At 41.1% G+C, this 14,751-nt stretch overlaps 1 protein-coding gene across 1 annotated transcript in view; it reads right to left on the bottom strand.

Moving 5' to 3' along the window:
* Positions 1–14,751, bottom strand: part of LOC311128018 (contactin-associated protein-like 4) — a gene marked incomplete at its 3' end in the record, with an annotated part of 221,186 nt that overhangs the window by 99,823 nt on the left and 106,612 nt on the right. Inside the window, exons 6-10 of the mRNA XM_084159946.1 lie at positions 13,677–13,858; positions 12,346–12,486; positions 5,254–5,554; positions 4,871–5,020; positions 3,774–3,945 (exon numbers count right to left, since the gene is read on the bottom strand). Of these exons, the coding sequence (XP_084016072.1) occupies positions 3,774–3,945; positions 4,871–5,020; positions 5,254–5,554; positions 12,346–12,486; positions 13,677–13,858 (946 nt within the window). The remainder of the gene's footprint in view (positions 1–3,773; positions 3,946–4,870; positions 5,021–5,253; positions 5,555–12,345; positions 12,487–13,676; positions 13,859–14,751) is intronic.

Below are 14,751 nucleotides of genomic sequence, written 5' to 3' on the forward strand. Positions count from 1 at the left end.
ACTGAGTAGGATAATCTGAGTATTTTCTGTGCCCTGGAGACTATGTGATGGCAAAAGACTACAGAAGAAAGACCCTATGTGGAGGGGCCTGTACCAGGTGTTGTTGGCTACCTTAATGATGGTAAAAGTGGTGGAGACAGATGCTTAGATCCATGTTTCCCACTATAGGAGTGTTCCAACCTCAGCCATTGGGTAGCATTGTTGTCTTTTGTGTGTGTCTGTGCTTGTGTCTTTGCAGCAGTAACTCTGAGCTTCCCTATGGGTAGGCTGATAGAAGGACACTCATCGCAGACCGATGTCGATAGATTGAGAGGGACTCTGGCTGATCCGGAGACCCTAGTGATGGGAGAAGGTTAACAGCTAAAGGTGACCATACATCATCGTCCCAGTTACACCAACAGCGGTACGGATAGAGGGGAGTGTGATCGGGTGTCATCTAAACCATTGTACCAGAGTGAGGGAACTGATGACTAGGAGACCACAGAGACTTCCAAGACCTTCCAGACCGCCGAAAGATTCCAGACCACCGAGAGATTCCAGACATTCAATATGTTATTACAGATGGTGTTATAATGCATAGTAGAAATAATTTGGTCCAGAGCGGTGTGAACCACAATAAAAACCAAAAGACCTCTACCCGGCTGAAGAGGAACAACAAAGGCGTTGAAGACGTTCCTGTCCGACACCACCTCTGCCAGGAGACCTGAATCCAGCATCAAATTAAGGCAATCAATTGCCTTCTCTTTTGTGCCTTTTCTCTCAGGAATGTGACAGGAGTCCATGTGGAATGAGCAGGAAGTGAGAGGTCTATGCAAATGCAACATTCTTCATAGGGTATACTGGTTTGCAAATTGACAAAACAGAATGATGGTGGAGGTGGGGCGGCTCAGGGGTGACATTGGAATTGGGACATTGCCATGGGCAACCAAGATGAACTATGAAGCTATCTGAAGAACATAATGGGCCTGCCAGAAGATTGAGTGCCGGTAGAGTAAGGGAGTGTTAGTTAAGGTAGTATGTTGATTAAGGAGGTATTATACACTGCTAAATGTATAGTAATTTAGACTAGGAATGTATTAAGATAATGATCTGTTGTAATTCTTGTTATGAGGAAGTTAATGCTAGAATTATGATAGTAATTCTGGGCGGCAGGTAGCTTAGTGGTTAAGAGCGTTGTGCCAGTAACCGAAAGGTCGCTGGTTCTAATCCCCGAGCCGACTAGGTGAAAAATCTGTCGATGTGCCCTTGAGCAAGGCACTTAACCCTAATTGCTCCTGTAAGTTGCTCTGGATAAGAGTGTCAGATAAATGACAAAAAAAAAAAAATATATATATATATATATATATATATAAATATACATTCTGCCAGTGTCAATATGTGCCAAGGTGAGAGATTTAACTTTGAATGATGGAACCAAAGTGAATAACTAAGAATTGTCATTCTAAATTTGTTTTGGGTAATTCATCTGATAATGACTATGAATTATAAGGTGACTGATTGATTTGAATAAGTTATTAATATGTTAATAACTAATGATGTTGACATTGCAATGAATGGATTAGATATTGATTCTTTTGATTGTTATAATAATTATGATATGGGTAAAAAAAGGTTATGTAAGCTAAAGATGTTGACACTATTCTTAACATGTCCTAAATATTATGGTTAAAACAAAGTTGCATTTATTTCTTATATATTTTGATGTGTTAGGATACTACCACGTATATTGGAAATACAACAAAACAAAAAGGGGAGCAATGGTTACAAAGCTCAACAGCAACAATTGGAGGTTAGCTTAGAGGGAAACCTTCAAGACTTGTAACCAATACCTGACTGGGCTCTGGGTCCTCATCAGGATAGGTCAAACAATGAGGAATATATATTGGTTTAAATATATGTATATGAAAAGTAACCACATATGGCAAGGCTAAGAATAAGTAAATGCACAGGCTTACATTCATTAAAAAAAAAAAAATATTGTCCCAAAGGGGGGAATATATGGATGATTTTCAAGTACATATGTTGTAGAATTAAACACCTATGTGCCTTAAAATGTTTATGGATTGACAACCAGTTGAAGGGTTAATATAGAGCAGAGACATTTATGTGTTTTTCATAAACTCCCTGCAGCTGGTCTGGGTATGTCAATGACATGTGATGGCTGTGTGGAGATTGGAGTAACAATGGACCTAGTGTTATCATTTGTTTTGCTTATGACCCTATGACCTGACACATGGCCACATGCACATAATCTCAAGGGCCAGGGAGGATGGTAAATGATAAATGCCTTAATGTATGTACGTGTATTATTTGTAAAGAAAGGGTCTGCAACCATATAATGAGATTAGGGAAAGGGTCTGCTACCAATATAATGAGATTAGGGAAGAGGCTTCCTGTGGAAAAGCGCCCATGACCTTTTGGAGTAAATTACAGGTGACATCTGGACGTTGAAAGATAAGGGTAGAGTGGCACTAAAATAAGTTAATCATTTGCACTAAGGGGAGGGACTGTATATGCTATGTAACATGATTATGCATTTGTGTGTATAAAAGGGAGCTCTAAGCCAAAGAGAGACAGTTGTTGCTCCATGGAGCAAGCTCGGCTTTGTTATGCAAATAATACAAGTCTAAATTCACAAGTTCCAGTCTCTTGAGAAATATTTTTAAGTTGACTACTTTTTGAGTCAAATATTTCTACGACAATAGTGGCCAGGCCAGGGCCTATGGTTAAAAGCAGTGCACTTTATAGGGAAAAAGGTGCCATTTGGGATGCACACAATAACAATACTGATAGATGGTGATAGTGGAGTGGTGATTGCAGTGATGGTGATGACTAGTATGATGGTGGTGATGATAAGAATGATAATGGGGGATAAAAATGATGATGACTTTGATGATAATGGCCGTAACAATGACAATATAAGAGGAAGGCGATGGGAGATACTGACCAAATGGATAGCAATTTAAAGCCAAGGAGAGAGGTGCAGCCGAAGCAATGACATAATTGTAACAAATCGGATTCTGCAGGGAATGTAATAGTGGTTATTTCCAAACTATGGCCTCCACTGAACAATAAGTGTATATTTCATATGGGACCCATCTTGTATCTTCTGCTGATTCCTCATCTATGTGACTCGACGTGGTGGTGTAATCTCTCCCTTTGACTTTCCACTGTTGTATTGTAAATAAATTGTATTGTCAAAATAGCACATCTCATCTCAAAAAAGGTTCCACTTCATATAAAGTTAGATGAGAAAACAATCAAGAGAAGCAGAGGGGAAGATCTTAGGATTTAATAAGTAAGCATTCGAGTGACAAGCACACAATGCACACAGAGTTCTCTGTGTAGCAAAACCAAACCTGTCAGGTAATCACTTTATTGAAGAAAAAAGTCTTAAATCAACACAGAACTACATCTAGCAAATACAGTATCTACAAAATGTAAACACTCATAAAGTTGAATCAGGAGCTTTCATAATACGATAAGTTCATCCAATAGTCCACACACTCAGTCAGTGTACCTTGTACAAGTTGTATCAGGCTAAGTTTGGGTGTATGTGTGAGAACCCAGGAAAATAAAGCATTAGTAAAAGTATTTTTAAGGTTTCAAAATTCCGATACTTTTCCCAAAATGCCTAGGTTTTCCAGAATCCCAGTTAGAAGATTCCTGGAATCAGAAGCAAATTAACAGGAAATCCGGTAATCCTTGGGAATTTGGGGAAAGTTTTGAAACCCTAGTAACAATCCAATCAGGGAGTGGTGTATTGTACTGACCTGTCGATGATTCCACACATGTCAATCTGCAGGTCGCTGTAGTTTCCTATCACCATCTGTTGCACCTTGATCAGGTCCACAGCATTATTATCCACATGGATGTGTCTCATACAGCCTTGGAACACGTTGAAAGGGTTTCTGCACTCCTGGTTATTTTTGCTGTCCGGGCAACCTGTATTAGACCAAACAATAGCCATAAATCAATAGCCATTCCCTTGTAGGACTTACAGAAGACCATTGTCCCATGATAAAGAATTACGTAGATATGTTGTATCTTATATGAATGTACATTGTTCATACAGTAGCGAAGCAGACTATATTCCTGAGTGGCTAGAAAAAATACCATATAGTGCAGCTCAAGCTCAAGGCCAAGTGTTGAACACAGGACATTTTCTAAGCACAAGCGTTATTCTGCCTGGTTTTCAGTGTGTTTAGACTGTGGACACCGAGCTGGTGCTGCCTGCCTGGCTCTCTGGTTACACTGCTAGCTAAAGGTAATTAAATGGCATGACAAGCCTGCTAAAGAGCCTTTGTTGAGAAGAGGAGAGGAGAGAGCAGAGGGACAGAGAGACCAGCTCAGAAGCAGAACCGATGGAGAAATGAAGGGAGCTAAAGATGAGAAGGAGAAGGAGGAGGAGGAGGGGAAAGAGGAGGAGGAGAGGAGGAGAGGCAAGAGGAGAGGAGGACAGAGAGACCAGCTCAGAAGCAGAACCGAGAGAAATGAGAGGAACTAAAGAGATGGAAGAGGAGGAGGAGGATTAGGAGGAGGAGGGGAGAGAGGAGAGGGGGACAGAGAGAGCAGCTTAGAAGCCAAACAGAGAAACACTGCTCTGATGGAAGCTAAATTGGAGGATGACAGATCCTGAAGTCTGGTTAAGAAGCTATATGCTTCTTTGCACTAAGCCCTGAGATCAAACGCTACTGTATGCACCAACAGTAGTTAGAGTTACACTTGCCTATCTAACTACAATTAGGATTTGTCCCTTGAAATCCAAGTAGTATTTACGATTAGGGCCCAGAGTTTTTCCTGGTCATGTGACACAGTCAGGAAAAACTTGGGGTCAAATGTCTGATGTAAGTATGATGCTCTCTCTTACCTCCAAAGAAGAGGTTGTTTCCTGATACCACGGGGAAAGATGGGCTGGCATAAGCCGTGGAGCTTTCCTCTTTATCCACAGTGATGGTCAGACGACCTCGCCTTGCAGTCAGGTCTACTGAATGCCACTGGCCGTCGTTCAGACCAAACCCTATAGACAGAACAGACACAACAAAAATGTGTCAGAGTCAACGTTTCACAACAGTAAGCTGCTCTCAGATAACTCGATATTCCGCATAACAAAGTCTTAGGGCGCAACAAGGTTGTTTTTCCTTTTCGAGTGATTAGCTATCTAGGGTAATAAGACTGTGTTATTCTCTGAAATAAAAACGGCACATAGAAAACAAAAACAAAACAACAACCAGATGTTACTGTTTATCTGACCTGTGGCAACGTCCACTAGGATCCTGCCAGCCTTGTGTATCTGCAGCCTGACTCTGGCCTCGCTCAGGTAGAGCCACAGGCTCCCCACCTGCTGTTGGAGGTCAAAGGTTAACAGAAGGCCCGCTCTGTTCCAGGTCCGGAACTGCAGGCTGATCACCACACCAACTGCCACCAAGGCAACCCCGCCGCCACCGGCATCTCTCTGCAGTAGCGCTGCACCCGGCAACTGGAGGAAACACTGGGCTCCAGCGAACGTCACAGGGACGGAGACTGGCTCAGCACAAGTAAAGGTCACATTGCCCTGAAGAAATAAAACAAATAAAAAATTATATAATAATAATGAAATATGAAAAACATAAATATTAATTTGTCCTCAGCGAGAAGGTGAAATAAAGCTAAGGGACCTCTGACCTGAGTATATCGGGAATAGCAATAGAAGAGATCTAGCTAATCAGCAAAATCTCCTGAAGGAGGACATTCATAATATACAGTGGGGAAAAAAAGTATTTAGTCAGCCACCAATTGTGCAAGTTCTCCCACTTAAAAAGATGAGAGAGGCCTGTAATTTTCATCTTGGTACACGTCAACTATGACAGACAAATTGAGGAAAGAAAATCCAGAAAATCACATTGTAGGATTTTTTATGAATTTATTTGCAAATTATGGTGGAAAATAAGTATTTGGTCACCTACAAACAAGCAAGATTTCTGGCTCTCACAGACCTGTAACTTCTTCTTTAAGAGGCTCCTCTGTCCTCCACTCGTTACCTGTATTAATGGCACCTGTTTGAACTTGTTATCAGTGTAAAAGACACCTGTCCACAACCTCAAACAGTCACACTCCAAACTCCACTATGGCCAAGACCAAAGAGCTGTCAAAGGACACCAGAAACAAAATGGTAGACCTGCACCAGGCTGGGAAGACTGAATCTGCAATAGGTAAGCAGCTTGGTTTGAAGAAATCAACTGTGGGAGCAATTATTAGGAAATGGAAGACATACAAGACCACTGATAATCTCCCTTGATCTGGGGCTCCACGCAAGATCTCACCCCGTGGGGTCAAAATGATCACAAGAACGGTGAGCAAAAATCCCAGAACCACACGGGGGGACCTAGTGAATGACCTGCAGAGAGCTAGGACCAAAGTAACAAAGCCTACCATCAGTAACACACTACGCCGCCAGGGACTCAAATCCTGCAGTGCCAGACGTGTCCCCCCTGCTTAAGCCAGTACATGTCCAGGCCCGTCTGAAGTTTGCTAGAGTGCATTTGGATGATCCAGAAGAGGATTGGGAAAATGTCATATGGTCAGATGAAACCAAAATATAACTTTTTGGTAAAAACAGCCCCAAAGCATCATGTTTGGAGGACAAAGAATGCTGAGTTGCATCCAAAGAACACCATACCTACTGTGAAGCATGGGGGTGGAAACATCATGCTTTGGGGCTGTTTTTCTGCAAAGGGACCAGGACGACTGATCTGTGTAAAGGAAAGAATGAATGGGGCCATGTATCGTGAGATTTTGAGTGAAAACCTCCTTCCATCAGCAAGGGCATTGAAGATGAAATGTGGCTGGGTCTTTCAGCATGACAATGATCCCAAACACACCGCCCGGGCAACAAAGGAGTGGCTTCGTAAGAAGCATTTCAAGGTCCTGGAGTGGCCTAGCCAGTCTCCAGATCTCAATCCCATAGAAAATCTTTGGAGGGAGTTGAAAGTCCGTGTTGCCCAGCGACAGCCCCAAAACATCACTGCTCTAGAGGAGATCTGCATGGAGGAATGGGCCAAAATACCAGCAACAGTGTGTGAAAACCTTGTAAAGACTTACAGAAAACGTTTGACCTGTGTCATTGCCAACAAAGGGTATATAACAAAGTATTGAGAAACTTTTGTTATTGACCAAATACTTATTTTCCACCATAATCTGCAAATAAATTCATAAAAAATCCTACAATGTGATTTTCTGGAAAAAAAATTCTCATTTTGTCTGTCATAGTTGACGTGTACCTATGATGAAAATTACAGGCCTCTCTCATCTTTTTAAGTGGGAGAACTTGCACAATTGGTGGCTGACTAAATACTTTTTTCCCCCACTGTATATTATCATAATGAGAGTCCTCAAACTTATAGGGACATTGTCTCAGGACATTAGTAGAGCAAACAAAGAGGATTGGAGTCAAAAGCTAACCTGGTTAAACCATGCTGAACGCTGAGCTCAACCATTGTTTTGCTTCAGTTAAAACAACGGTGAGCACAGCGTTCAGTTTGATTTAACCAGGTGAGTTCAATGTAGATTTCTGAAGTAATGACTGCAGGCCATCTGTGTGTCTGGGAGTAGGGTTTGGACATCTGGTAGAAATGGTTTCATGGTCCCTTGCTGAGGCAGCAAAAGTGATGTATTACAGTACCGTCTACCCCAAAGGGATATGAAGGAGGTATCTTTATAACAGTTTGGCTTTGCTGTTCAGTAACTGCAAGAGGGAAACAGTAGCAGTCAAAGTGATATACAGCAACACATGTAGTGTAGAGTGCTTACAGTGTGCTACTGTAGTGAACAGAAACTTCAGGCCCAGAAAAATTACAAATAAATATTATGTAATTAAAGTATAACCCTTTGGCTGGCTATCTTTATTTCATTTTTTATTAAATGATTTCCCTCATTAAAGTCCTTATTACATTTAAACAAGTGGTAATATCTCATCTCTGGCTACTGGTATTCTCTTTGTTAGAATGTGGGTGTTTATGAATTTCAGTGCAAAACCTAAAAAGCTTTCCCACATGGATTATTTCTCATTCCTCCCTACTTCATTTTGGAGCGGTTAAGGTAATCATTTACAAGATGTAAAATGTGTTTAGGAGAGAGCTAAACACCATCTAGAGGGATTTAGCTCCACAAAAGAACATTCTCTGCTCCCTATACCATTCTCATCATGGATTTGTTGAATGAATTAATGGACCAATCAACATGAAAATAACCCATTTGTATTGAGTAGGGCTGTGACGGTCATGGAATTTTGGATGACAGTAATTGGCCAGCCAAATGACCAAGGTCACCGTAATAACCGTTTGAATAGCACATTTTTTTTACTTACTTTCTTTTATTTTTACTGCGTTCCTGACTGCATGTGCTGCCATAGAAATAGAATGAATAGAATGGGTGGACTGGGGGTCATTGCTAGTGTACCCATACGAGCAAAGCAGGAAGTAAAATATGTGCTAAAATATGTGCTGTGATTTGTTGAGTCAACTCAACTGACATTACAAAAAATACATTCCATTGCAAGAGCCACATCAGTTCATAGCGATCCTATTAAATTACTTTAATATCCTATTAAATGATAATATCGGTACTATATCTGAGTGTTTAACACCTTTTTATGTCCTCGGAGTTGGTCATTATAGGCAATTTGAATCTGGATTGGCAATCCCCAGCTCATTCAGATGAGAAATTAGGCCTTGGCCAAAGCAATGAAAACTGACTCTGTAGTGGACTGGCAATCTTTCAGACAATTGAGAAACAGATGTACTATCTCGTTTAAGAAAGCTAAATCAAGCTACTTTTTCAGCTCCATCTTTGACTCTGCTGGTGATCCTTCAAAATTTCAGAAAAACAGTAAATGAACGGAAGAGTACAAATTCCTCTTCTTCCATGCCTAAGCAAGTTTGGATGGTGTACATATTGAACATGTCCCTGCTTAAAAATATCTAAGCATCTGGATAGATGAAAATCTGTCTTTAAAAAGGCATATTGATGAGTTCGTTAAGAAGCTGAGTATAAAAATGAGCTTCTTCTCTAGAAATCTCATTAAATAGTAGAAAATAGATTATTCAGTCGACGTTCCTATCGGTCCTAGACTATGGCGACATCATCTACAGTGGGGAAAAAAAGTATTTAGTCAGCCACCAATTGTGCAAGTTCTCCCACTTAAAAAGATGAGAGAGGCCTGTAATTTTCATCATAGGTACACGACAACTATGACAGACAAATTGAGGAAAGAAAATCCAGAAAATCACGTTGTAGGATTTTTAATGAATTTATTTGCAAATTATGGTGGAAAATAAGTAGTTGGTCACCTACAAACAAGCAAGATTTCTGGCTCTCACAGACCTGTAACTTCTTCTTTAAGAGGCTCCTCTGTCCTCCACTTGTTACCTGTATTAATGGCACCTGTTTGAACTTGTTATCAGTATAAAAGACACCTGTCCACAACCTCAAACAGTCACACTCCAAACTCCACTATGGCCAAGACCAAAGAGCTGTCAAAGGACACTAGAAACAACATTGTAGACCTGCACCAGGCTGGGAAGACTGAATCTGCAATAGGTAAGCAGCTTGGTTTGAAGAAATCAACTGTGGGAGCAATTATTAGGAAATGGAAGACATACAAGACCACTGATAATCTCCCTCGATCTGGGGCTCCACGCAAGATCTCACCCCGTGGGGTCAAAATGATCACAAGAACGGTGAGCAAAAATCCCAGAACCACACGGGGGAACCTAGTGAATGACCTGCAGAGAGCTGGGACCAAAGTAACAAAGCCTACCATCAGTAACACACTACGCCGCCAGGGAATAAAATCCTGCAGTGCCAGACGTGTCCCCCTGCTTAAGCCAGTACATGTCCAGGCCCGTCTGAAGTTTGCTAGAGTGCATTTGGATGATCCAGAAGAGGATTGGGAGAATGTCATATGGTCAGATGAAACCAAAATATAACTTTTTGGTAAAAACTCAACTCGTCGTGTTTGGAGGACAAAGAATGCTGAGTTGCATCCAAAGAACACCATACCTACTGTGAAGCATGGGGGTGGAAACATCATGCTTTGGGGCTGTTTTTCTGCAAAGGGACCAGGACGACTGATCCGTGTAAAGGAAAGAATGAATGGGGCCATGTATCGTGAGATTTTGAGTGAAAACCTCCTTCCATCAGCAAGGGCATTGAAGATGAAACGTGGCTGGGTCTTTCAGCATGACAATGATCCCAGACACACCGCCCGGGCAACGAAGGAGTGGCTTCGTAAGAAGCATTTCAAGGTCCTGGAGTGGCCTAGCCAGTCTCCAGATCTCAACCCCATAGAAAATCTTTGGAGGGAGTTGAAAGTCCATGTTGCCCAGCGACAGCCCCAAAACATCACTGCTCTAGAGGAGATCTGCATGGAGGAATGGGCCAAAATCCCAGCAACAGTGTGTGAAAACCTTGTGAAGACTTACAGAAAACGTTTGACCTGTGTTATTGCCAACAAAGGGTATATAACAAAGTATTGAGAAACTTTTGTTATTGACCAAATACTTATTTTCCACCATAATTTGCAAATAAATTCATTAAAAATCCTACAATGTGATTTTCTGGAATCTTTTTTCTCATTTTGTCTGTGATAGTTGACGTGTACCTATGATGAAAATTACAGGCCTCTCTCATATTTTTAAGTGGGAGAACATGCACAATTGGTGGCTGACTAAATACTTTTTTTCCCCACTGTATATGAACGCAGCTGCCACGTCATTAAAGCCGTTAGATGCAGTTTATCATAGCGCACTGTGCTTTAGTACCGGCAACAATTTTAGTACTCCTCACTGCATTCTCTATCTATCAGAAAGTTGGTTTGGCTCTCTTTGATGTCACGGAGGTTTTTATTTTGTATAAAGCCCTTTTACAAATAGTCCCACTGTACCTAACATCATTACTAAACTTTAGACATATGAGTTACCACACCAGTCTCAGGGATGGCTAACTCTGGAAATGACTTTGGTCTCTACTGAGTTAGGTAAATCAGCTTTTAGTTATTTTGCATCTTATTTGTGGAACAATCTTCAAAATGTTCATAAATGTAATGTTCTGGTGCCTCTAGGGCAATTCAGAAAGCTGATTGAGGCCCTTATTCCTGACGAATGTGTTTGTTTTTTATGACCGTGTTTTTCTTTCTGTTTTCATTTTGTATTTCTATTTTGATGTGTGTATTTTCTGTAATTTATGTAATTCAGGGCTTATCTGTTAAAGAGACCTTGGTCTCAGTATGACTCACTGATAAAATAAAGGTTAAATCAAATTTAAGTATTCTAATTCCTAATTCTATGCATCAGTTAACATAATTTGAAAGAACATTCTACATGACCATGGAAATTATTGCATCTCAATACCAGGCAGCCATTGTGAGTGTACCCATGAGTTTACCAGTCAAACTGCCAGGGTTAGAGGTTCCAAGCCAGTTTTATTCCTTCTATTTCTATGTGTGCTGCTGCATTGTGTGTGTGTGTGTGTTGCCTAGGCAACCGAAGACTTGTTTGCTTGTTTCAGAAAGGAGCAACAAAGTTTCTACACGTTGTTAAGAGTCCATGTTACGGCAGAAATAGACTTAAACGTACAAATGTCCGGCCGTTTTTTGGGGGGGGTTCCATCCCTAGCATTGATTACAACAGCTGTCCAGAATATACAATTCTTTGTCAGGTTAAAGCAGGGTGGAAGCTCCATCCGAACCTCATAAATAGTTGAGGATGTTGTTATTTTCCAATGCAACTCCCCAAAATACCGCTCGATATACACATCACCACACAGAAACAGACCTGGGCTGAAATATCTGTTAATTTTTAAATACATTTGCACTTTTTGGGACTATACCACCAGTTCCATTGCGCCAGCCAGTCAAGCTCAATCAAGGTCAACTACTGTATTTGAGAGAAAACAAATACTACTTGAACCCAGGTCAGAAGATAAACACAGTACAAACCATCCAAAGTTCCCCAGGGTCGTATTCTCTACACACCAAACAGATGGAAACTGACCAAAATGGGAAGAGACTACCTGAACTAGTGCACACCTGAAAACTTTTTCCGGTGTGCACTATACCAGTGTTTCCCAACTCCAGTCCTACAGAACACCGAACAGCACACATTTTTGTTGTAGCCCCAGACAAACTCACCTGATACAACTCAATGAGAGCTTGATGATTAGTTGACAAATATACTCAGGTGTGCTTGTCCGGGGCTACAACAAAAATGTGTGATGTTGGGTGTACTGGAGGACTGGAGTTGGGAAACACTGGTATAGTGCACACCGGAAAAAGTTTTATACTATACGACCAAGGCTGAGGAAACATACCATGATGGAGACCTTCTGCTGCTGCTTGGCCAGATCATTCACGTTCACCTCGTTCCAGAGAAGGTTCTCAAGACACCCATGGAAGTTCCTCCTGGACAGAACCGTCTGTGTGCCATGGCACTGGATGCCACCAAAGCTTATCTTGTGAAAGAACATCAAGCCAATGTTAATATTCTACAAAAAAATGGTACCTACATTATCATTACAAGGGGCTTTGATATAGTAACATATTGAACTAGTGGTGATAGAATGGGATTGGAAGTGGTTAATCAATGACCTATGTTTAGGAAACAATACAAGGCCAAGTAAACTAAAGTAAGTAATTATCACATTCTGTGTATTCAGGTAGGGACAAAAATGGCACTGTACACATAACTGTCTCATTAGGTCTTATGTAGACCATGACCAGAAGTGAATTGTGTTTCAATTTCAATAGAAAATTATTTCCAACTCCCATTTATTAAAAACAGTCTAGAAATATTGTATGGAGGTTGGGTTAACCTTTTACTGCAGTGGGCTAAATCAGGGTCACACAGAGTGTTTCGTGGTAGTCTTAAACAAATCTACTTTGAAACAAAAATATACACCTCACACACATGGTTATGGGCTTAAAAAAAGAAGACACCTGTACCATGTCAGATGTAGAGTTGAAATGTATTCAATTTTGAGTTTGCATCCCAATATTACACTTTATATACACATCACAGAAGACTGACATATAACAAAACCGTTTGACATAGAAACCCTGGATTATGGGCGTAAAAATAAAATAGAAACATATTAATTAAATTATGAAAAATGTTAATAACATTCCACCCATGAGGCCACTAGAGGGTGAGTTGATAATTTGACTGCAGGAAGGGACTACTGTTATTGATTAGAATTTTCTTTGGTACGGCCTTGGATGAATCATTTTTGTAGGGAATTCAGTGGCTTACTAGACATCCGTTATACAAAGCTATAACTCTATTACTAAAACATATATGTTTTATTGTTTGTGTGTGTGTGTCTCCTGTGTGTGTCTCCTGTGTGTACGTTGTACAGTATCTGTGAACACATCTGATAGAAACAAATGGAGTGTGCTATTTGGGAGAGCATGCAGGAATGCAAGAGAGCATGCAGGAATGGTTGTGTGTGTGTGTGTGTGTGTGGTGTGTGTGTGTGCGTGTGTACAGGTGTTTGTGCATGTGTGTGTGTATTTGTGCATGCCTACGTGTGTGTATGTGTGTGTTTGTGTGTCCGTGTGTGTGTTTGTGTCTATGTATGCATACTCTGTGTACATGTGTGTGTATCTGTGGAATGATTTGAGGAACAGGTCATATACAACACACCTCGTTTATCTCAAAAGGACTGAGTTCTGCAGGAACCTGGATCTGCTGAGTGCTTCTATCCACAGTGAAGTTGACATGGCCGCTAACGCGCTCGATGGCTACGTGGTGCCATTGCAGGTCATCTAGAAGACTACCCAGTGATACGACCGTGTGGCTCTCAGGACCAGGAGAGGCACTTTTACCTAGAATACAACAACAGAGAGTCTGGTAGAAGTGAAAGTGTTTTCCTTTCTAGGACAAGCAATGCTAGAAGAGGGAATGTTTCCAGCAGTGGAGGCTGGTGAGGGGATGATGGTTCATAGTTATAACTGGAATGGAACAAACAGAATGGTATCTTACACATGGAAACCATGTTTTTGATGTGTTTGAAACCGTTCCATTCCAGCTATTAATATGAGCTCGTCCTCCCAGGTAAAGTGCCACGAGCGACCACTGGTTTTCAGTCCTCCCAGGTAAAGTGCCACGAGCAACCACTGGTTTTCAGTGTTTAGGTCACCACATACTGAATTATTCAAGAGACACAAACAGCAGTAAGAGAGGCGCCAGTCAACTACTCAATCTATCAAACAACATGACTTCCAAGCAGTCAACCTCAGTGACTAGGGGACAATTCATTAATCAAAATCCATTACTTAATGGCCCTTAGCAATTAGTTAAAATTAATATATATGACTGTGCTGGCTTTGAGAAGACAGACTTCATAAGGTTGAACAGTGCAAAGGTCTTGAGGGCTCAGTGTTTCAATGTTTTAAACTACAATAGATAGTTAATTGAACCTCAGACAGGAGACTCGTCTGCATCCCAAATGGCACCCTAGTCCCTACATAGTGCACTAATTTTGACCAGGGCCCTATGGGTCCCTACTAGTGCACTATATATGGAATAAGGTGCCATTTGGGAATCAAACAGAGGCAACAACATCATTAACAGAGATTACATGCTGCACGAACCTCTGGAAATTACGAATGTGTGTCACTTTAACACATTAATTATGTAGAGGAAATTTGTATGATGTCAGATTAGTTGAGAAGAGAGATGGGGATGGGGCACGATTAAGAGGTCTTGAGGGCGAGCC

This window comes from Coregonus lavaretus (genome assembly GCF_964263955.1).
Source record: "Coregonus lavaretus genome assembly, chromosome: 4".
NCBI lineage: Eukaryota > Metazoa > Chordata > Actinopteri > Salmoniformes > Salmonidae > Coregonus > Coregonus lavaretus.